General features: G+C 44.4%; 1 protein-coding gene across 3 annotated transcripts in view; it reads right to left on the bottom strand.

Moving 5' to 3' along the window:
* Positions 1-23,842, bottom strand: part of TSPAN14 (tetraspanin 14) — a 46,344-nt gene that overhangs the window by 17,108 nt on the left and 5,394 nt on the right. For all 3 annotated transcript variants that reach the window (XM_044420333.1, XM_044420334.1, XM_044420335.1), the window contains one exon: positions 6,205-6,302. In XM_044420333.1, coding sequence (XP_044276268.1) covers positions 6,205-6,285 — 81 coding nt within the window. In that variant the 5' untranslated portion in view covers positions 6,286-6,302. The remainder of the gene's footprint in view (positions 1-6,204; positions 6,303-23,842) is intronic.

Here is a 23,842-nt window from a genome sequence, read left to right as displayed (position 1 = left end):
CATGCAGAAGAATGGAAGAGGCTGGGCCAGTCCTGAGGCTACGGCGAGCAGTTCAATAAAAACATCAGTTCAGAGGGAGAGCAAAAAAAAGAGGAAATCCATGTTAGAAATGATTAGGAAAGGAGTGGAAAACAAAACTGCCAGTGAGTGATGACTGCACAGAAATTAATGATGCAACTGAATTTGGAATACTGTGTGCGAGCAGCTTCAGGAAGGTTATTGGAACTGGGAAAGGGCACCCCGCCCCCCAAAAGGACAGTGAACAAAGGAAATGGGAGCCCTTCCTTATGTATCTGGGTTACCAGGCTCCCTGTTTTCAAAGAGGATCCTCTGTATGAGAGTGGAAAAGTGGAGGGAAGACAACCAAAACAAGGATTCCGGTACAGTTGGAGTGAAACAGAGGTTCTTTCCTCTTGATATAGAGGGAAAACAAGGAAAGATATAAACTGCGCTGAAAGTCCACGCCAGTTCAGTGTAGTGTGTAGTGTGACCGAGGGTGAAACCTCTGAAGTGGAGGGAGCTGATGGCCTCCAGCTTGATTCCCCCTCTCCACCCAACTGCACAGTTTAAGGGGCATCTGGCCAGCTGAAGCCCAGACATGGGGCCCTTTTGCCTATGGGCACAAAGGGAGTCAAGACAGGTCGTTCAAGTCAGGCACAGGCTGACAGCGGCACTGAGGTGATCCATGGGGCTGTGAATGGTAGAAGGAGGTTATCCACGGGGCTGTGAAGTGGGCGGTAGAAAAAGGGGAAAGGGGACAAGACCCCCTCTTCGCATTCCTGCCTGGGAGGAGCAGGGGATGCTTAGATTTCCTGATGGAGATGCAACCTCCAACTTGGATTTCCCCGTACTAATGCAGGCATTGTCCTCTTGACTATGCAAGGGGTGCTTATTTTCATCTCTCAGATATGGATGCTGATGCTGCTTATTGCTGTGGTGCAGCCCCGGGTGCAAACACTTTCACAGGATACATGGCTGGAATGAAAAGCAGTACGGCTCAAGAGGGAAAGCAGGACAAGATACGGCATGAGCAAGGTGAAGCTGCATCACTGGGCCCATGGTAGAACCAGGGCAAGGATGTCCTGAAAAGATTACTTTATGTAGGAGATACCAGTTTAATGTTCCCACAGAACTGTTTGCCCTAAGTGTGACTAAATGACCCTTCCATGCCCTTCATGGCTTTGTTGGGACCAGTCTCATTTGCTAGGCACTTATGCAGAGCTGAGAAAAGGATTTCTTTTGCTTTCTGGTTATAGAAACAAAGACGATGCATGCATTTTATATTTGATTTGAACAGCAGTCTGGTACTCTAGGGTTTGTTTTGTAAATGCAAGGCTTTCATGATGCTTTGTTGGGGGGGGGGGGGAGGGACGACACACAACAGGATCATGCGGACTGTGTGTGTCCAGTTCACACATTAGACCCAGCTAGTGTCATGAAACACGCCACTTCCTTTGCTACACTAAATCACGACTGCACCCATCTGCAGTGGTTACAGGCAGTGACCTCAATTTAGGAGACTCCTTCAAAGTGTTGTGATGTCTTCTGGGCTACTTTGAGAATAATTTTGTAGAGCTGAGTATCCTTTTCTAGTTTAAAAAAAAGGTGGGGTCCGCATGAAATAAATGTTACTAAACTGGTGTGGTCAGCAGTGGGTGCTTTCACATGAGTTAAAAACTATGACTCACTGCCAAAACACCGAACACCTCTAATTATGACAATCCCCACCAGAGTATGTATTTATATTAAGGTATTTTTTTTAGAGTCTGTCAAAGCAAAATACAATAAAGCCAAACAAGGCTAATGATTTGGACAGCTGCTTTCACTTCCACATTCAGTGGGAATATTTTGCTCCAGGGTTTTGAGGCAGATGCTGGGAGCCAAGAAAGTCACTGAGAAGGTGGAGAAAAGCCCTTCGCCAGCTTTGGGATTGCTGAGCAGTCTTTCCACCTGCAGCCTTCCTAGAACTGGTACCCTGGCGCCAGGCACCTGCCTGCAATCTTGGAATTCACTATTCCCGATGTAGGTGGAAACCAAAACAGGGTTCATCTACAGATGAAAGTGAAGGGCTACATGCTGAGATGCTGTGACACAGTTCCCCAGTGCTCCATCTTTCTTTTCTAATTTTATTTTAGCAAAAACAAGACTTGGAGTTTACACAAACATAAAACAGTACAAATAATATGATCAATAATGATGGACCTAATCAAACAATACAATCATAAGGGTGCTACCTTCCATCAGGACCAACAGATATGTGCTACTTAATGTAAAATCATTTATTCATTCAGGTTGCTTTACTCCCATTCCCCTTCCAGAAGTGTACTGAATCTTGTGATGGCTCACACTCCTTGCTGCAGTATCTTTCTAACATAGAACACATCTCCAGCATACAGTTCGCAGCATTTTGTAAGTGTATAGCCCTTTAGAATCCTAGAATCATAGAACAGTAGAGTTGGAAGGGGCCATAAAGGCCATTGAGTCCAACCCCCTGCTCTTGCAGGACACGACGTTACACCATCCCACTCAGATGGCTGTCCAGTTTCTTTCTGAATGCCTCTAGTGTGGGAGTGCCCACCACCTCTCTGGGGACATGGTTCCATTGCTGTATTGCTCTGACAGTGGGGAAGCTTTTCCTGATGTCCAGCCTGAATCTGGGTTGTCGCAACTTGAGCTGATTATTCCGTGTCCTACACTCTGGCATCAGCAAAAAGAGATCTTGACCTCCTTCTTTGTGACAGCCTCTGAGGTGCTTATAGAGGGATATCATGCCCACCCCCCAGTCTTTACTCAATAAAGAACGCATGCACACCAGGGGGTGCATCCAATTGTGGCCACTTGATTAGGCATACTCTAAGTGGGACAAACATTCCATACAACTCATTTAGCATCAACCCAGCTAAGCTGTCCAGGTGGAGAGATCAACTCTTGGTAGCTTCAACCACCCAAAGCATGGATGGTGGCCCAAAGCGTCTCAAATGACTACCTGCTTGAAAGCGTTTCATCTTTCTTCCTTTTCCTTCCAGCACACGGGAAAGTTTCCACAGCCATGATCTAACCCTTTCTGAAAGCCAAAACTAGCACTGCTGCCCGGCAGAGATGCAGGAAATGCTGACAGTGTGCTGTCTTTGATAAGGATGAGGAGGGAAAGAGGAAGGAAAACACAACATACTTGTGCTAGTATTAAGCCAGGAGAGGCCTGCATTGGAGACCCCAGCCCAGCTCTAGATGGTGGGTGATGGGCTAGTAAAAAAAACCTCTCCACTAATATGCCTACTCTAAAGCATTTTCCACTCACAATATGACAAGCAACCTGGCTTGGCTACCATAATTCATGTTTTTTATCATAATTGACCTGGCAGACAGTCAAGCCGTTTCTACAGTATCACGGTTTCCAGCCTCCTTGTTCAGTTCTCCCACTGTTGGCATAAATCTCATCAGCCACTGCACCTGAAATTCATTCCCAAAGTGCTGTGCTATTTGTCTGTGCCACCAGCCTCTTCTGCATTAGTCCACGCGGAGAGGTTGGATCGCTGGAGAGACACCTGCACTTGCTACTCTTTCCAGGGAACTCTGTTGTAGTTGCAGACCAGGACTTTGAAAACCACAACCCTGGGTTCAAGACATCACAACAAGCCATGGTGGTACAGAGAAACCATAGAACAAACCATTTTTTCTTACTGTGGTTTCTAAAGACCAAACTTACCATGGTGAAATAACACAACTGGGTTTCGATAACATGGAATACCAACCATGGCTTGTGTTGTCTGAATCCACCCCATTGACACTTCTGTGGCTGTTCTTGCCAGCAGACTCTATGGTGTTTCCACACCAACAATGCTATCGTGGCAATCCCAGGTACAGAGGATTGGAGAACCACCTTAGACCAAATCATGAATTCTTTGGATTAAGAAAACTACTCCTACTATACAGGAATTCCAGAACTGCGGCGGGACAACACCATGGCTTCTTCTTCTCACCCACCCCCTGAGTAGGTTCATACGATCACAGTGCCAAGCCATCAAGGCTTGTTTAAACCATGGTATGTGCCATGTACCATGGTCTGTTGTTCCCCCTCCAACAAGCCTTGACCGTTAGGGTTTGATAATACACTAAGCTTCACCCAGGCAGGTAATTAGGTAAATGGTGCCCAGCCTGCCATGGCTTTTTAAAGCTTCAAGACCTCGCTAACTGGGTCACGAAGACTGGAACACAACTCCAAAGTCTCCATACACTAGGAAACGGCTTTTCTGCAGACTCAAAACACATCTTCCTGTGTCTTTCAGGACAGAATAGCAGGGGCCTATTTACTCTGCAAGGCTTTGTGAAACCAGCACGCAAGCGGGCACTGACAAAACGGGGTGACTCCCCATGCTTGCTCTCATTTGCAGCAGAGCTTCCACTGCTTCCAGCGGAGCCTGTGCAGCCACCAATGGGACTCACCACGTGCTTGGTAACCCCTTGTTTTCACAATCGCGCACACCCAGTGAAGCCCGGAGGGTTTATCAAGGCGTGGTGGCTTGGTAGACCACAAGATACATAGGCCTGGCTTTTAAAAGCCCAGCTCCCTCTCCGTCTTCTCTGAGCAAGGCCTAGGTGTTTTTAATTTCATGAGCACAGAGACGGCTCCCACTTCCTTTCTTCTATGCACAGCAGAGCGTGCTGTACAGGCGTGAGCAACAGTTCAAAAGTTTAAAGTATTGTAAATGGTCCTTTGATCCGGGAAAAGATACTGTTTCAGTCACATTCTGTGGGTAAAATAAGGGACTCGGAGGAACCGCTTCCTTTTGTTTATCACAAAACGTGTCCTATTGTGACATCAAGTGGCACTGAGCAAAGGTCACTTGGGGCACAAGGAGCGTGCACGTGAGGGAGACAATGCGAATGTGCAAAGCCGTAGCAGCCGGGCAGGGGGCTTCTTTCTTTTATTATTTGAGGAAGGGTGTGTTGTTTTGTTTTACCGAGAAGGCGTTGATGATGAAAATCCAGCCAATTCTAGGCAGGGATTGCCTAAATATGCATGTTTATTTTCTTTCACAATAGCATGTTCAGAGGATTTTAAAGAAGTTTTAAAGCACTTCTCAGTCCAGCCTCCAATATTCAGCATGAGCGGGGTGAAGCTGAGAGGATGCTGGCCTTGCTAAAGATTCTCCACCATGTGTTACCTGACAAGGTGAGAGCTGAACCAGGAAGTTCCTAGCTTATAAATGTCCCTACAGGGTTTACGAGTCGTATTCTAAATCCTGCCATTAAAAAACATTTGCATAGTTTCTCAGTACATTATTTTTCTAGACTCAAAGAGGGGTGCTGCCACCCCAGAACGTGTAGAGCAGACCGAAAAGAAGAAAGATGTAGTTTGGATCTGGTTAGGACTGCTCCCTGGTGCACGAAGAGCGGTATGTCCTGGATCAGCCTCCCAAACATGGCACCCTTCCAATCTTTTGCCTGGAATTCCCACTGTTCTTGACCAGTGGTGCATGAGCGCTGAAGTCCCAAATATCTGGAAATCACCATCCCGGGAAGGCTCGACCAGTATGTTATGGAATTGCCTTAAGTTCCCTCTCTGAGAAAGGCTTATATGTGTACACAGGGGGTGTCAATTTTGGAGAGGCTCCCAAGGGCCCTATTTTAGTAGCAGCAGGACCAAAGGCAGAAGGGCCAAGGTACAAAATATGAACATATTCTAGCTTAAAGATCTTACTTGTCAGTAAATCAGCCTTAAGAGAGGTCTTTCCACCTTTTAGAATGGAGCGGGCACACAAAAGCTGGGGTACCAAATCAATGGTTGGTGGTTAGGGGGAAGGTGAGGCAGACCGGGGGAAGGGGTGGCCTTTGGGGGGACCCTAGAAGGCTGGATGGTGACTCCCAAGTCACCATCTGAGATCTGAGGCTTTGCACCCCTCTTTTAAAAACAGCCGCTCACCATGAAAATAAGCAAGTGAAATGTTCTGAAGCCTGGAGAAAAATGAAGAGGAAAACACCTCCAGCTAAGCTTGTGCTTGCAACAATGGAGCCAGAAACAAAGAAAGGGGCAGAGCTAGCTAACCGGTTCTGGAAACCTGGAAATCCAGATTTTGGGGGGGAGGATGCTCCAAGCACGTTCCTTTGTTCTACACATTTGCTTGGAAGCAAGTCTGATTTCCAGAGGGTCCTCTTTCAAGTTAAGGGGCAAAACACCAAGTAATGGAAAGAGTCTGTACTTACCCAGAAGATTATGTTGTAACTGAAGAGCAAGTATTTGTACCAGCAGTTGATCTCAGCAGAAGAATACCGGTAATAGTGCATCTTTTACCGAACTGTGACTGTACAGAATCAGAAAAAAAAAAGAACAGAAAGTTCTATTTAGAAAAATGCAGTAGCAATCAACTTTTCCAAGGCTACAGAATCACAGGCTTTGTGTAGTTCATTATTTGATTTTAATCGGTTTTCAGCAAAGAGCGCAACCTAGTTTCAATGGAACAGACACCCACTCATACGCCAAAAGTACAGGTATGAAGATGGCAGATTCCGTCTTGCCCACACCAGTATTTGATACCCTTGCAGAACCTCTTACTATTTTACAAAAGAACTCCAAAGCGGTCAACATTCAACATAAGGCTGGGGTTATGAGGTGCTATTCACTCAGTGTACATACCTGTAATAGAGAACATAATCTTAATGGATATTCTACATTGCTCACACTTTTGGCCTTTCATAGGACTGCAGACTTTGCCCTGAATAATGCCTAACTGGGGGTTGTTTTGAAGGGTTATGACCAGTTTTCTCCTGCTTTCAATATTCAACTTGTTCCTCTCTCACGAAGCAAGCTTCAGCCCAGGAAACAATGATTAGCAAAGTCTCTGGGCTGATGGGAATGCAGTGGGCAAGCTGGCCACACACGTCTAAATCATCCTTCCCTATTGCTAGAAAAGTGTTCAGCACACCACTCGGAGCCAGTTTCCTGTCCCCTCCTCCCCACAGCAGCCCTGCCCTCCCTTGTCCAGCCACTGCCCTCCTGACCCCACAACAGACATTTCCATGGGTCACAGATCGCTTCAGGTAGAGGAAGGGGCAGGAGACTGTCCTTCCCTGAATTTCCTTCCGTTAACTGATCTTGGGATCCATGCCAACACCTTTAAATTAAAGCACTGCTCAACCATAAAGAATCTATCCTGATAAATTTCACTTCAAAGGCTCTTGGTTTCCCAGGAGGTGTTTTGATTTCTCTCCCAGTAATTAATGGCTATGGTTGATTTACATGCAATACTGGCCTACATTTTGAAGCAGTTCATTTTTTTAACACATAAAAGCTGAGAAAGTTGCTTTCATCATCCACACATTTACAAGCACCCCAAAATCTTCACCGTGATCTCACCAAGGTAGCCAGGACAACAATACTCCTGCAACTAGGAATAAACTATCCTGAGCAAACTTTGATCACAATTGATGAGAGATCTATCCTTTGTATTCCATCATCGGTCTATTTGTATAATTATGAAATGTAAACATTTCATTCCCTTGATGCAGCCTCCCATCTCCAGCATCCCAAGAACCAGAAACTTCTGGTTTCTGGTGAACTCAGGATATTCAAACAAAATATGAATACAGCAAAATGACAAAGACTCAGAACCAAATTCCTGCATTTAATGGTTTGGGATGAAAATATTCCAATCCTTTATTTTTTCCATGGGAAATCTTCCATTTCATAAGATCAGAAAGAAAGAAAGAGAAGAAGGGAGGGAGGGAGGGAGGGGATGGCCATTAGAAATACAGTACCAGGCATGCTTGGAAGTGCCAATGTTGTGAATTAATTACAAGTTCCTTGCTTTTAACAGTGATATAGTTTAATAGAAGGCAATTCTGTCATGATTGACTCCATGTTTGGAACTGCTGTACCTATTGAATAGAGCTGGATTCAGATTGGTGAGAATTCTGTCTGGTTTCAAAACAAATTTACCAAACTGCACAAAGTTCTTCGTATTCAAAAGAGAAAGAAATTGAGATGTTAAAAAAAGAAATCTGAAAAGTGAAGGAGAAATCAAAACTGACTGATTTGCCCAACCCCAGTTATAAACCTGACGGGTTTATCCTCACTTCTGAAGGTCTATTCATTTGTTCAAGATGCTATTCAATTTTATGTTCTGTGGCAGCCGATACTATGAATCTGTGAATCTCAGCTAACTCCATCCCTCTTGAGGGTTCCCAGCTAAAATCAGATCTACAAGTTAATTAATCTTGTGCAGTTTGAAATGAGGAAAGAACTATTTTTCATTTTTTAATCCCACCTCTCTTTCCCAAAGGCTTAATAAAGTACACAAAAGTACGAAACAATAATAAAGCTGTATATGAAATAGTATGTTCATTTATGAATAAAAAGTGGGTGCTTTGGCAATAGTTCCAAATCATCTGGATGTGTTTTTCATTTCAGAGGTATAATGGTTTTATACTTGTTTGGAATCACTCTTACATGGGTATCTGCATTCCATTCAGACTATGGAGTAGTAACGCACCTACAAGCCAAGCAGTCCTTCTTTAAAGGATGTACTTGGGTCAAGAGAATACTTTGTAGGAGAGAAGCAGCAGGTGAGAGGACAGATACTTAACAGATGCTTAGATTCTTCTTCCTTTCTAAAACTTAGAAGAGCTCTTTCTACAGTCCTCGTTGTGTAAGTTGATAGAAGGCAAAGGAGCAAAATGATCAAGGCAGTTCTAGAGAAAAAATGAAGTGGTGGCAGAAAAAAGAAAGCGGAGTGCCCCACAGCGAAGGGGCAGAACGCAAATTTCTTTGGGCCTTCTCAATCCTGATGGTGTTCTTAACTACAGCAGTAATTTCAAGGAACAAGATAGTAGCAGAACACATTTTTTGCATCTCATTCACACTGACAATCTCTCAGATGTAGCTATCATACACTCAGGGTGAAAAGTAAGGTTTAGTAGCAGAATATATTCTTCATTTTTTCAGGCACAAACACTGATGATCTTTCCTGAGCATTATCTGAATTTCAGATAATATGTATTTTGCTGAACAGTTTTTATATTTTCATTGTGCCCTGTAAATCACAAAAGCAGATCAATATCTTAGAAAAACAGCACCGTGGCCACCATGAGGTCTCGCCAATCTGTCTGGAGGAATGCAACCAATATAAACCAAACCCACTTAGAGCACAGCATCTTAGTAGCACAACAGGTCAAGTTGGAGTCCCCTACCTTACAAGATGCAGGGGAGGCCACAATTTTGACCATTCTAAGCCAAAGTCTAGCAGTGGAGAAAAGTGTGAAGTGTGACCAACCATATCTGTGTATGAACCTTTAGTTATGGCCCATCAAAGATCTTGACTTGGCTTGAAGTTGATTTAATGGCTATTCCCCAGAGAAATGTAGTTTTGGGAGAAGGCTCTCTAGCAGAGAATGGTCAGCATTCTCACAAAAGATGGCAATTCCTAAGAGTCTTTTGGGAAAGCCATGGAAGTACAGTGAATCTATACATCAGCCTTCCTCAACCTGGCACCCTTCAAAATTGCTGGAGTAAACCTCACATCATCTAAAGACAGGATTTCCGCACGGGAGTTGTGGTGCAAAACTTCTGGAGGGTATCAAATTAGAGAAAGCTGTCATCTGTGGTCATCACACAGACTTTTAAGTCTCCTCAGGGTTCAGAGGAGGTACCATTACATCAGGGTACCTTCATCATATAGACAGGCCACTTGCCTGGTCACTCCTCTAACTTATTTTAGATTTGGATTTATTTACACAAACAAGAAAGTCCACAGCACAGTGGAACAGTGGTGAGACAAGAGATAGGCAGTTGATATCATGTGTTGTTTATATATTTCGCCATCACCACAAAAAACTTTTCTTGACCACGGATTTCAGCGACTGAATCACATGCACAAGGCAGGCCATGATAAAAATACAAGGTCATGACTTGAATCCAGGATCTGTCTTCTGTTGGTTCTCATGAAAGATACCCCCCACCTTGATTTTGGAGGGTCTGTCCTCTCACTCACAGCACAGTGCACCCCCATTTGGAAGGATCCCCTTTCCTTTGTTATAGCATTTTAGGGGACTAAGGTCCACTCTCCAAAGCTTAAAAGTACATGACTAAATCTGGATTGAAACCTATATATTTAAGAAATGGCTTTATCGGAGAAGGAAAAGACTTCCCAGCAGATGAGTCGTATGTTTAAGTAGGACTCAAGCCATCTCTATCATCAGCAACTCACCTCTGGATAACCAGGGGTGAGTGGGCAGAAATAAAAATCGCTAAGCCTGCATTGCATGCATATCATCAGGTGTGGAAAAAACACCTGTAACAATTTGACAGGATGTTGCTGACAACCGTGTCTGTGACATCCTGTCTAAAGGTTACAGGTGGTTTGCCCATGTCTGATCAGAAAAATGCGATAAAACCAAGGATAAGCACAGCACCTCAGCATGACAGAACCTTGCAGGTGGCAACATATCACAATGTTATCTCAACACCATAGCAAGTTCCACAGCTAATTTGCTGGTATATTTATGCAACACACTTGTGGTTTCCTCCACACCACCTCTTTTGAGATTCCAACTACTTCTGAAAGCCCAAAGTGCATATTGAGAATGTTGCTTCAAGGACAAAGCTTTCCTAAGGAGCATGAGAACCAGTGCATCATGGCAGCTGGAGTGTTGGATGGAGAACTGGAAAATCTGGCTTCTACTCTCCACTCAGCTATGAAGCTCACTGACGACTGTTAGCCTGTCACGAATTGTCTTCCTGAACTACCTCAAGGAATTGTGACCAGAAAATGGAGAGGGAGGAAAGGGTTCTGTAAGCTACCTTGGGTTTCTTGCAATATAAGTGCAACAAGGAATCCAGTTATGCTCAATAGCATGCACAATAAAAATGAACCCACCACAAGCCTTTGAAGCAACTGGTCTCAATTTTGATCAGAGTGCACCCATCTAAATCAAGAGGGAATCAATGGAGCAATTTGATTCTGGCCAAATCCAAGACAAAACGGACACATGGAAGCTATAGTCTTTATTATGCTGAGAGGAATTTCAGAAAAAAGATCTGTCTATGCTTTGCTTACTACAGCAAAGCCTTTGAATGTGTGGATGAGTAGAAGCTGAGAATGGTCCTGAAAGAAATGGGGGTGCTTTAGGACTTGATTGTCCTGATGTATAACCTGTATCACAAACAAGAAGCTACTGTTAGGAGAGGATACAGAGAAGCAGGATGGTTTCCCATGGACAAAGGTATCAGACAAAGATGTATTTTATCTCTGTTCAATCTATATGCAGAACATATCATAAGGAAAGCTGGATTAGAACCAGGGGAAGGAGTGAAAATTGGCAGAAGACACATCCATAATTTCAGATATGGAGATGACACAGTACTACTGATAGAACACAGCAAAGACTTCAAATGACTCCTGATGAAAGTGAAAGAAGAAAAACAAAAGCACGTCTGCAGAGGAATTACAGAACTTAACCATCAACAATGAAAAAACTGAAGTTGTGAAAGATGTCACATATCTCAACCCAGTCACCAATTCAAAGGGAGACTTTGGCCAAGAAATTGGCAGGAGACTGAGACTTAGAAGGGCAGCAATGAAGGAACTAGGAAACATCTTCAAGTGTGTGGACTTTCACTGGAGATCAAGGCCAAGATCATCCACACGGTTGTATTCCTGATTATTATGTATGGGTGTGAAAGGTGGACAGTGAGGAAAGCTGACAGGAAGAAAATGCTTGAAATATGGTGCTGGAGAACTTTGAGAATACCCTGGACTGACTGAAAGAAGAACAAGTGGGTCCAAGATCAAATCAGGCCAGAACTTGCCCTACAAAAGGAAACTTCATGCCTCACCATGAGAAGGCAAGGTCAATGGCACTCATGCTAGGGAAAGTCAAAGGCAGGAGGAGAAAGGGAAGACTGAACAATGATGGTTTGATTCCATAATGGTGAAGTTCACAGCCTTAAACTTAGAAGAGCTGGACAGGGCTTTTGTAGACTGGAAGTTTTAGAGGTTTTTTCTCATTGGCTCACCATTAGTCAGAGATGACTGGGCAGCATGTGACAATAGTATCAACCACAATTACATTGAGGAGAGCTGGCTGAAATGCCAAATTTCTGTAAGCAAGAGAAGAAAACGAAGGCGCAACCCCAATTAAAATTGACAGAATTTTGATGCAATCTTCAGTTCCAGCGTCCTACTGACAATTTAAAGTGACAACCTCTTTGTTCAGTAACTGTACAGTGTCATCCCTAAGCAGATAAATCTAAACTATCCGAAGCTGGGAAGGCCATTCATGTTCAAACCACTCTCTCTCTGCCACAGCCCAAAATAGAGTTCTTATCAGTAAGGGGAGGCTTGTTTCAAGCCACGGTGGCTTATTTAAGCCATGGGTAGTTGTAAAGAATGCCAGGTGACTTTTGAAATATTCAAGCTCTGATAGGCAGGCCTCCCACCTTATCCTGTTATGCTGTTGTGGCTTATGCAAGGGTTAAACTACCCTAACACAGCCCATGGGTTGTGTGATGATTGTTTATCCCTCACACAAGCCACCTTTGCCAGGTTCACAGAACTCATGGCTTGAATACTCAAACTGACTGCTGGCGTACAGAGCAATCTGGTGACTTTTGAAAGTGAGCCCTAATGAATGAATGTGTGAACCAGTCCATCAATTACATGTCCCTAAATGTTCCTGGGGTTTTCCCAGTTGCAATGTATGGCTGTAAAAGTTGAACCATAAGGAAGACTGAGCACTGAAGAATTGAGGCCTTTGAATTGTAGTGTTGGAGGAGGCTCCTGAGAGTCCTTGGGCTGCAAAGAGATCAAACCAGTCAATCCCAAAGGAAAGCAACTCTGACTGCTCTTTAGCAGGCCAGATACTGAAGATGAAGCTCAAATGCTTTGGCCACCTAATGAGAAGGAAGGAGTCCCTGGAGAAGAGTCTAATGCTGGGAACAATTGAGAGCAAGAGAAGAAGGGGGCGGCAGAGGATGAGGTGGCTGGATGGAGTCACTGAAGCAGTCGGCATGAGCTTGAGTGGACTCCGGGGGATGGTGGAGGACAGGAAGGCCTGGAGGAATGTTGTCCTTGGGGTCATGACGGGTCGGGCACGACTTTGCAACTAAACAACAACCAAATGTTCCTGCGCTTCAGTATCCGAGAGAGACACGCAGATGGATCGATGCAACTGCTTGCATTTCTAACTCTCCTTAGGTGCACAGCTATGGAGATGGCTGTGGTGAGCGCCCATGCCCACGACATCATGCTGCCAATCAGTGCAGAAAACACCAGGCTAGATCAACTATTGGCTTGACTCATCATGAGTCCATTGGCCAATCTGTTCCACAGCTGGATACAGGGATAGATGCAGCTAACCCTCCGCACGTCACTGCTGCCGCCTAAGCAGCCCAAACCTGCAATGCTGGAAGGAGGGGAATAACACAGTAGGACATTTATAAGCTCTTCTCAAACCACAAACATCCAAACCACTGGATCGCTGCTCCTCCACTTTCACCAACCCTTGGATCTTGGACGGCTACTGCAGAAAACAAGTTGCTGAACTAGGCTGACCTTTAGTCTGAGCCTGGAAGGCTCTCCTTAAATCCGTATGTTTGTGGCGCCACCCTTCCCTCAGGCCACAAATGCCTCACATCAGAAAGGGATGGCAGACAACTTTTTACAAGGCACTGCAGACCCCCAGCTTTGGAGGTTTGTTTAAATAGCTAAAGCAAGCCCCAAAGTCCCCCCCTCCCCTCCCCTTCTCAGACTGCCTTTCAAAAACACTAGTCTTCCAGGTCTGATACACTCTTTACACCCCCTCCCTGCAACATGGCTTTGTCAACTGCTCTGAAATGTTATTCTCCAGAAGGCAGAAAGTAGCTCAAACTCCATAGGCTAAGAGTGTAAATAAAACATGCGCTTTTACAGGGTGAGGGATACGGCAGTGTGGCTGTTCCAAAGCAAAGACAGTTCAAAATAGCCCAGAGGAAAGTAAGAGAGAGAGAGAGAGAGAGAGAGAGAGAGAGACCTTAAAACTTAGCTCTGTGAGCGTATTCAGAAGCTGGCTCTCTTCTGAAGGCACTAGCTGGGATAGACTGTCCCCCAACCCAGAGTTGCTTTGGACCTTAACTCTCCTCAGGCCCACACAGCCAATAATCAGGAGCAGGGAGCTGGGAACGGAAGGTGCCAGCTCCAGTAAGGCTGCTGGGACAGAAGGAACAAATGTGAAATTTGACAAAGTCCAAGTACATTTACCTGCTCCTTGGCCCCTACCGAGATGCTTCACAAGTGACAGGTATCAGAAGAATACTGGCCCAGAAAACGTGCTCTTGCATCTTGTTGTGAGTAAACAGTTCAGCTGAATTCCCCGTCACAGTTTATGCAAGCTCCTTGACCCCCCCACTGGCCAAAAAAAGAAAGAGGACAGGCGGCAAGCAACCTTTGTTCCTCATTTTACATGTTGGCAAAAAATATGCATGCAAAGAAGAAGTGGCTCCCAGAAAGAGAAGGCAGGTGTGCTTGTTCACGGCAGGAAGTGGCACATATTCAGAGAGCAGTAAGGGCAATAGAAGGTCTTTCTTCTGGTTCCAGGCCCATGGAAAGACGTTTTGGCTTCTGTACTTTGTGGTGAATACCCTTCTCTAGACAGATCAGCTGGGAATACAGATGAGCTCATTGACCTGGTTGCCACTGACGGACAGGCAAATGTCGGGGCAGGTTTTGCCTTCCTGTTTTCACACTTCTTAGGCCTTGGGATGAGACATACGCATTCATCCAGGCATCGCTGGGCAGCAACTGCCACCACCTCTTGCCACTGGCTATTCTGGAAAGAACTGGTGGAACCTGCATCCAACCTCACCTGGAGGGCTGCCACATACTCCCCGTCGCCGCCCGAACCCATCCAGCCCTACCCTAGGCCAATCAACTGTCCTTTCCATTTGCCTCCCAGGATCCCGTTTGCCCTCAGCTTCTAAACTCAGATGGTTCAAAACTCGCACTCATCAAACGGAGCAACCTCCTAAATCTCAGATAAACAAATACTAGTTGTAGCTGATGAGTGGCGAGGGAATTACATGGTAACACACCTGGAAAATGCTCACCGTTCCAAAACAGAGACATGTTATCAGCAAATTGCTCTGCTCTGATAAAAACGTGCTTTTCTGCAGAAGTATTTAGGGCAAAAGCGCCAGCTTTGACACTCCATTGGCCAGACGTGGCCTAAAAGAGTGGATCTGGCCAAATCCTTTCCCGCTGTTTTAATATATAAAGGAACTGAGCTTGCATAAAGGAATTAGGCCTAAGTTATACACTGACTGTATTTAAGAATGCAGTATTAGTTCACAGATGTTCTGTCTGGCCATGGACAAGTCAATTGTGTATTAAGGCAGGAGAGGTACGTAGATGAGAGGCTGTGGGTGAATGACAGGAGGAAAGAACTGGAGGTGGTGCGAAAAGCACCAACTGGAGAATGGCAACAAAAGCTCAGCTAAAAGGGCCTTAGAGGAATACAGTTTCTTCAGCTACATCGCAGCAACCACAGAAACCCCAAATGATGAAATGCTCGCTCTCTTTCTATGCTTTACCAAACCCATGTTTCAAAAAGGAGGTAAGTCAAGTTTTTTCCAACACCCTCCACCTAGTACCCAAGCCCACAATACCAGAAAAAGAAACTAACATTTAAAACAAGCAGACTCTGGTACTGTGTTGTTCATCCTGGCCTTCTGCCAATTGAAGGTGCAGTGGCCCAAAACATAGCTTGAAAATGAACTCAAATTCAACCCCACTAAGTGTACAAAAAGCCTAGGGTGCATCCTTTCAGTCCTAAGGTGAAACCTTTGAAATTAGTGGGACGTAGCTAGGAAAGTGGTCCTCCAGTAACAGGGAGACCTCAGTAGTGGGAACAACTCCTTTGTAACAGCAACCCCTCAGAAGAAATCAAGTAACTAGCAGGACATCCAAAGCATTTTTGAATAAAAGAATGACTTCCTGGATTCAATGCACAACTTCACAGGAATTGCTGCAGTGCCTTGGATGGAATGCAAACATGGCCACAGTTATTTAATTATCTGTATCCTCTCGTGATCCCAGCTCCTAGTTGGTTATCAACTGATATCTGGAAAATGTTGCCTATGTCAGCTAGGGGAGACACGACGGAGGTGTTCGCAACTGTGCACGCTGTAAAGAAAGCCAAGGGGGAGACACTTCTCTCCCTTCTGTAATCCTAGAACCCAGGGTCATTCCATGAAGCTAATTAGTGAGAGATGAAGGAAGGACTTCTTCACAATGCATACATAGATAAACTATGGAATTCACTATCATTGAACGTAGTGATGGTCACCCATTTGGCTGGCTTTAAAAGGGGACTGGACATGGTCATGAAGAAGGCTACCAATGGCTGCTAGCCATTATCAGAGGCAGCACGCCTGCATACACCACTTGCTGAGGAGCCTGGGATAGAGGAGGTCTTGCACCCATCCTGCATGCAGCTGTCTTGTATGAACAGAGTGCTGGACTGGATGGGCCACTGGGCTTGTAATAAAGAGGAGGGGAGGTTTGATTCTATGCAAAAACAAAGCAGGGGCAGGTGAGGGAATCTACCATCAATACAAGGGAAGAGGAAGAAGGAGAGAAAAGAGAGAACAGAGAAGCAGCAGGTGCAATGCAGAAGATGGGGACATGGGAACAACAGCTACTGTTCAGGACCACTCCACCCTTAGCTTCTTCCTCTAGTCTGCTCTGTTGCAACCTGATGACAAACAGAATGAGAAACAGCAGAAGCCACAGAGAGGAAGGGAGAGCCACAAAGCAAGAGGCTGTGCGGGACGCAGCAGACGTGCAGAAACTCTTTCAGCTGCAGGACCAAATTCTGTTAGGGAGAAGCCCTCTGGGTGGCATTTCAGTGGTAGGCAGGGCCAAAAATTGAGCTGAACTGTTCTTCCTGCCAATAAGCAAGCCTTAAGAGAAGCATTTCAACCTTTAAGCATGAGGAAACAGCTGCACAAAAGCTGGGAAACCACCAAAATAGCAAAGGTTGGTGAGTAAAGGGGCTGGACCGGGGAAGGGAGTGGCCTCCTAGGAACTCAGAGGGCCAGATGAGGTTCTGCACCACTGAATTCAAGCTATGGAAATCAGTAAAACCATGTTACTTCTCCTACGGGTCTGGGAGCCACTGCCCTAGACAACTGAAACAGTCATAAGCTACACACTTGTGTTTTTCTGCACTTTTTTTTAGAAATGCATCATAACATAACTGATGAACCCAACACAAGCCAAAACGGACAGAAGGGCAGCTGAGAATCTAGAAGACAAAAACAACATTCAAGATGAAGCTGATAGGTTAGAAAACAGAGCAGTGGAATGGAAGATGGCATTCCTCACTTTGTAATCCTACACGGCATTGCAGTGGGCCACACACCGAATATGACTCGGGTGCATAATGTGGCTGCAGAAACAGCACGTGCAAGTTTAGCTTGTGCCAACACAATCATTGTTTCTAAATCACTGGAAGGGAGAGGTCCCTCTACTCTGAGATGGTCAGACTTCACCTGACAAACTGTGTCCAGTTCAAGACATCATACTTCAAGAAACCATGAACCATCCATTGAATTGGATGGGAGTACTGGGTATGCTTAGCCTTACCATAAGAAAACTATGGTGGATATGACAATACCTATCAACTACCTAAAAGGTTAGCCCACAGAAGAATCATAGACTCATAGAATAGTAGAGCTGGAAGGGGCCATAAAGGCCACAGGGTCCACCCCACTGCTGTTGCAGGGCACCATGTTACACTATCCCACTCAATGGCTGCCCAGTTTCTTTCTGAATGTCTCCAGTGTGGGAGAGCCCCCCATCTCTCTAGGCAGCTGGTTCCACTGTCGTGTTGCCCTGACAGAGAGGAAGCTTTTCCTGATGTCCAGCCTGGAACAGAGACACAACCTGTTCTATGAGCCTCTGAGATTCTAGGTGATCATATAATGGGGTTAGGTTAAAAGGTAAAGGGAAAGGTTTCCCCTTGACATCACGTCCAGTCATGCCTGACTCTAGGGGGCAGTGCTCACCTCCATTTCCTGGCCGAGGGAGCCAGCGTTTGTCCACAGACAGTTTCCGTGGTCATGTGGCTGGCATGACTAAACACCGAAGTGCACGGAACACTTTTACCTGCCCACCGAAGTGGCACCTTTTCATCTACTTGCATTTGCATGCTTTCGAACTGCAAGGTTGGCAGGAGCTGGGACGGAGCAACAGGAACTCACCCCATTGTGCAGATTCGAACCGGCAATCTTTTGATCGACCAGCCCAGCAGCACAGCGGTTTAAACCACTGAGCCACCTGCATCCCTGGGGTTAGGTTACAGGAAGGCAAATTTTGAGTATCAGAAAAAACTTCAGAATAATCAGAGAAGTCAGACAGTGGAAACAACTACTTAGGGAGATAGTTGGTTCTCCATCGCTTGGAGGTATGCAAGCAGAGACTAGACAGCCCTCCATCAGAGACGCAGTAAATCAAATTCCAGGGTTGGACTGGATGGCCTTTATGGACTCTTCCAATTATGATTTCCAGTGCCAACAGACCTTTCCCTTTAAAATTAAAAAAAAACATAATGGAACAAGCATAAATATATACAAAACATAAATATAGAAACATTTATTAGTATTACAAATATTTATAAGTATTACAATAAAATGAATTTAATGCATTTATATGCTTTTACGAATTTCACGAATTTATACTTGAGCATTTCATCCACATTAAGTGCACCTCACTGATTTTTTTTCACCTTAAAATGTCGCTTACCTATTTTTGGCTACTGGAAAATCTTTTTGTACAACATATAAAATTAGCATAACATACTCCAGTGTGCAACCATGCACTTTCACTTGTCCCTGTCAGAATATCAGCCTAGAGGTACCCTTGCTCCTTACTTACACAAGAGTAGAAACTACCAGGCCTAATTCATTCCCATTGTTGAGCTGGGGCTACTCCTAAGCTGAGGAAATACTGGCGCGCCGGGAGAAAAACACTTGCTAAGTCTACTAGTCTCTGCCAGCCCTGAATCAACCTGTCAGTCTTGTTTACCTTGGAAATATTAATGCAGCCGAGTAGTTAGGTGTGTGAGCAAGATGAATTCTGAATGCAATGCTTGAGGATGTTCACTTCAGTCTTGTTAAGGGACCCTAACAAAGTTGTAGGGAAGCTGCAAGTGGCATTAAAAAAGATTTTAGTACTGTTCAACTAAACGAAGATTGCTTTGGTCTTAAGCTACTTTCCAGAAATTGTATGCAAAACGCTCTTGCTTGATATTTTCAGTATGGGACCGCCCTTGGAGGGGAAGTACCTGAGGGTTCCCACCAGGTCTGACCAAGACTGACCAAGCCATGTTGAAGAGCTTGCTGTTTTTATGCGGTAATGGGTGTTTTTCAGAAAATTTTGAGTAGAAAGATCTTCTGGATAATTTGCATAGGATAATTCACATCAGAAAAATGTTCAGTTTGCAGATCTGATTTTGTATGCTAATTATACTTGCATTTAATGATCACAAAAGTATCAAAGAGTCGCATGTTAATTTCCAGTCCCAGGAAATCGAAATATTGGGCCTGAACTATTGGGGGGGGGGGTGGAAATTAAAGCACAGAATGTGATTTCAATGCTATATTATGCCAATTTTGTACACTGGAATACTTATGAACATAAAGAAATAGCACACACTTTCCTTACATCATCTAAATTTAAGAGGAGACATAAAAATAAGGAAGGCTGCTGACATGCTAATTCATATTAGCAAGCAAAGCAACTGTGCCTGAGATGCCAATTCATCTGTTTCAACAAAATTTTACTCACTTCTATGGAGATTCTCAATGCACTTTCTATTTCCCTCTCACTATTAGTTGTTCTTCAATCTGAGATGTATATAGATTTCAATGTTATACATGTGTTCTCTCACAGGGCAGTCATTTGAGAAAATACAAATTATCACTTTGAATCTACCAAGGTTTCCAAATATTATGTTTGCAATTAGCAGACTTTGGTATTAATGAACTTACAAAGGGGATATTTCTGCCCTGCAGACAAATAACACACTGGAAAGTTTTTCAACCCACATTAGTGTTTTTAGGAGGCGACTGAAGTCTGAGGGTAGGAGACGAGGATGCAACCACCTGGATTCTGTCTGTATCTGCAAACACAGATACTTAACATATTCTCCTGGTTTACTGAGAGACAGTGTGGTATAGTGGTTAAGAACGTGGGACTAAGGCTCGGGCAATCCAGGTTCTAGTCCCCATTGAGCCAGTGCTGTTGTTAAGGGGATAAGATGGAGAGCAGGTGGAAGAAAAGGATGTAAGCCACTTTGAGTTTGTTAAAGTGGGCTATAAATCTAATAAAAAGTGGGCTATAAATCAATAAACTTAAGCATGGGTCACTGTTGAATCATGGGTTACACTATGGGTTAACTATAAATTAACTTTGAACAATCCAGTTATAGAATCGAAAATTTGTTGTTGCGTTGTGAACTCCGGATTGCCGTTGTTAACAGCCCAATTTTAAACCACAGTGCAGGTTTGCCTGTGATAACCTACAATTCAACAACAACCTGCACTCAATCCAAATTCTGGGTTGTCGGTTCATGCAAACCAGGTTGGTACTGAACTCACGAAGGCAAGCACAATTAAGATTTTTTTCTTCTTTCCTTCCCAAATGTACTAAACACTGTGTCCCCCTGAGGGTTTGGATCGCAAATTGTTGGGAGAGGGAGTCCCTACGCAAAAATTGAGGATTCTAAAAAGAACAGCCATTCCAGCTCTTCACAAGCACTACCTTGTGTTCTGTGACTATAGAAGGGTCTCTAGCCCAATGCCGATAGCACCAGCTGACCGATCAGAATTTCCGGGAAGAGCCATCTCACCAATGAACGCAACTAGCATTGTGCTAGGGGTTTCTCACACTGGTGCAATGCATTAGTGGCCACGACGACAGATATTTGGGCTTTACGTTAATTACACATATACCTCGTAAACATTTTAAAAAGTCAAACAAATGTGTAGAATGTCCAAAATGTTCGAATAGCCCCACATTACCACTGGCAGCAGCTTTGTGTGTGATGTTATTTGAGGATTTTGAGTTCACCTTTGTTTCTAAATGTCTTTTCTGTTGTACAGTACAAAGGACAGGATACAATTGTGATGGTTGCTCTGAATACTTGATGGAAAAGCAATTTATAAATAAGGTCTGGAAATAAGACTTTTTGATGTTGTAGGCATCAAGGAAGGGGCATTCTTTGTGGAAGCTATTTTTGTGTTTTCCCTCTTTGTGGAAGCTATTTTTGTGTTTTCCCCTTGTCAATCATCAGCAGGAGGTGTATCTGTCCAACTTCCTCTCCGTTTTCCGCAGTAGGTTAAAATCTCAACAAACAAGGTGGCCATCTGGCTACCTCACTCAAACTAATCTTGTAGCTTTATTATTTATCCTTTAAAGAAAGCATGAAGGGAAACGGTTCCTCGCAAGACATCTTACCAAAAAAGCTGTTCTAAAAACCATAATAAAATATGCACGAAACAATGCACAAAGCGAAAATACGTGCACTATCGTCAATCTGCTGTGCAGGGCAGAACAAAACACGTCTTGGCTGCCTAAACATCCCAAGTCACTGGGTTTGGCAGACACTTCTCAGGAAGGACTTTCGTAACCATGGTCCCATGACACTGAAGGCACTGCTCTGGGTCACCAGTGGTTCAATGCCTGGAAGGAAAACATAGCATGGGCTTATCCTATCATACATTTGTAAAAAATTGCAAATGTCCCCTGTCTCCATCCAACTGTTGTTGGACTTCAACCAACTGGACCCTCAAAGGCTAGGTAGCAGACGCAAGTGGACATACCAAGCTCGCTGCATCGATTTGACTCATCCACCCCTAGAAACAAGCTACTGGTGAAAAGATCTGGCTTTAGCCATCCGATCCCTGCCCGCTCAGAAAGAGATTCCACCACATTGAGTGCCAGGCAACTTGTTATGGGATTACAGCCGAAATATGGGAACTGTCCAAACAGATGGACAGAGCTCCCCCCGCCCCATTTTTTCCTCTTTTCAGCTTCACTCTTAGTCCAGTCTTGCCCTCAAAAACACAAAGTAGGGAACAAAAGTGAAATGCTCGTGAACAACGGCTCAAAGCCATGCAGACGCGCTCAGTTCATCCTCATGCTTGGATTGGCCCTGCAAATAAAAAAGGCTTCACTGCACTCAGTTTCTCTGATACAGACTGACTCAGTGGAGAGATCAACTTGATGGCTAACAGTCTTCCATCCAGATTTAACCGAGCTACTATTTAAAGGACAGTGTGGTGCAGTGGTTAGTGTGACGGACTGGAGATCAGGATTCTAGTCTCTCTTTATTTCTACACCACCCATCAGTCCATTCAGACATTAAGCTCACCGAAGAGTGACTTTGAGTCACAGACTCTCAGTCCAGCCTACCTCACAGAGCTTACAGTCCTTACAGGGCTGTAAGGATCAAATGAAGCTATGTGCTCTATTTTGGGTTCCTCACAAAAGAAAAAAAGGATATATATAAAATCTAATAATATCTAAGACAAATTCAGTAGTAACATTTAAAAAACCAACAAAAACTCAAATTTGACTTTTGAAAAATCCTCTGTGTGTGTGTGTGCATGCATGCATATGTATTAATGTATTTTTATCCACCCTGAATTATAGCCCCCACCCCACTTCCACCGTTTACAAGTATCTTCCAATGATGGTGGCAGGAAGGCCAAGTTCATTTTCTCAAGACATCAAGTCGTTGCCTGCAGGAGTCTTCAGCTTGGAGAAACACAGAACAAAATCTTGCAGGCAGAAACAGTCTTGGCTGTCCATTGAGAATGTGTCGCAAATGCTCCCTTTGTTTCATCTATGGATGGTCCACATATTTTCATACAAGGTCATCAGAAAATGGACCCTTGATAGGATACTTAGAGAACCACTTCAGCCCATTTCAGCATCACAAGGTGAAATCTCACATCTCAGGATGACAGTCCAACTTATTATTATTAATAATAATAATAATAATTACATTTCTATACTGCTCATAGCCAAAGCTCTCTGAGCAGTTCACAAAGTATAAAATGGATAAAAACATTAAAATTAATTTAAAATAGATTAAAAGCATTAAAAAGACAACAAACTACTTAAAGTTTGGCTTGTTCCAAGGCTGGTATAGTGAACCCCAAGTTCCTTGAAATGCCATTAGACCTAAACAACAAAGCATAAATGTATAAAGTACAGAGAAAGGAGCTCAATGCATAGAGCATGGATGCCAGAACAATGAATGCTTCCAACCTTTGAATAAATCCCATTTCAACAAGCAGGAACACTCATAGAATCATAGAAAACTAGAGTGGAAGGGGCCATGAAGGCCACCGGGTCCAACGCCCTGCTGTTGCAGGATGCCAATTTACACCATCCCACTCAATGGCTGTCTAGTTTGTTTCTGAATGGCTCCGGTGTGGGAGAGCCCACCGCCTCTCCAGGCAGCGGGTTCCACTGCCGTGTTGCTCTGAGAGTGGGGAAGCTCTTCCTGATGTCCAGCCTGAATCCGAGTTGCCTCATACCCTAGCTGAGCCCAGTACAGATCTATCTCTCCTCTTCCCACACCCCAGAGTTTGCCTCCAGAAACTGCAAACCTTCCAGTCACTCCTTCAGCTTGACTCAGGTCTGACACACAGCACAGACCTTCGCTTCTCCCACAAACAGATGCTTCTTCTGCGGACACGAACTGTTTCTCCAAGCAGCTTGCTGTGGCTTATTTTCCTCCTTGGCTGCCTAATCAGTGTGGTCACCTTTGCTGGGCGTGGGTTGCCGTCACATCTGAACCC

This window comes from Varanus komodoensis, unplaced genomic scaffold, assembly GCF_004798865.1.
Source record: "Varanus komodoensis strain SLA01 unplaced genomic scaffold, ASM479886v1 scaffold11, whole genome shotgun sequence".
Classification (NCBI taxonomy): Eukaryota; Metazoa; Chordata; class Lepidosauria; order Squamata; family Varanidae; genus Varanus; species Varanus komodoensis.
The sequence above is the reverse complement of the archived record's forward strand: the minus strand, read 5'-3'. Positions and strand labels throughout refer to the sequence as shown.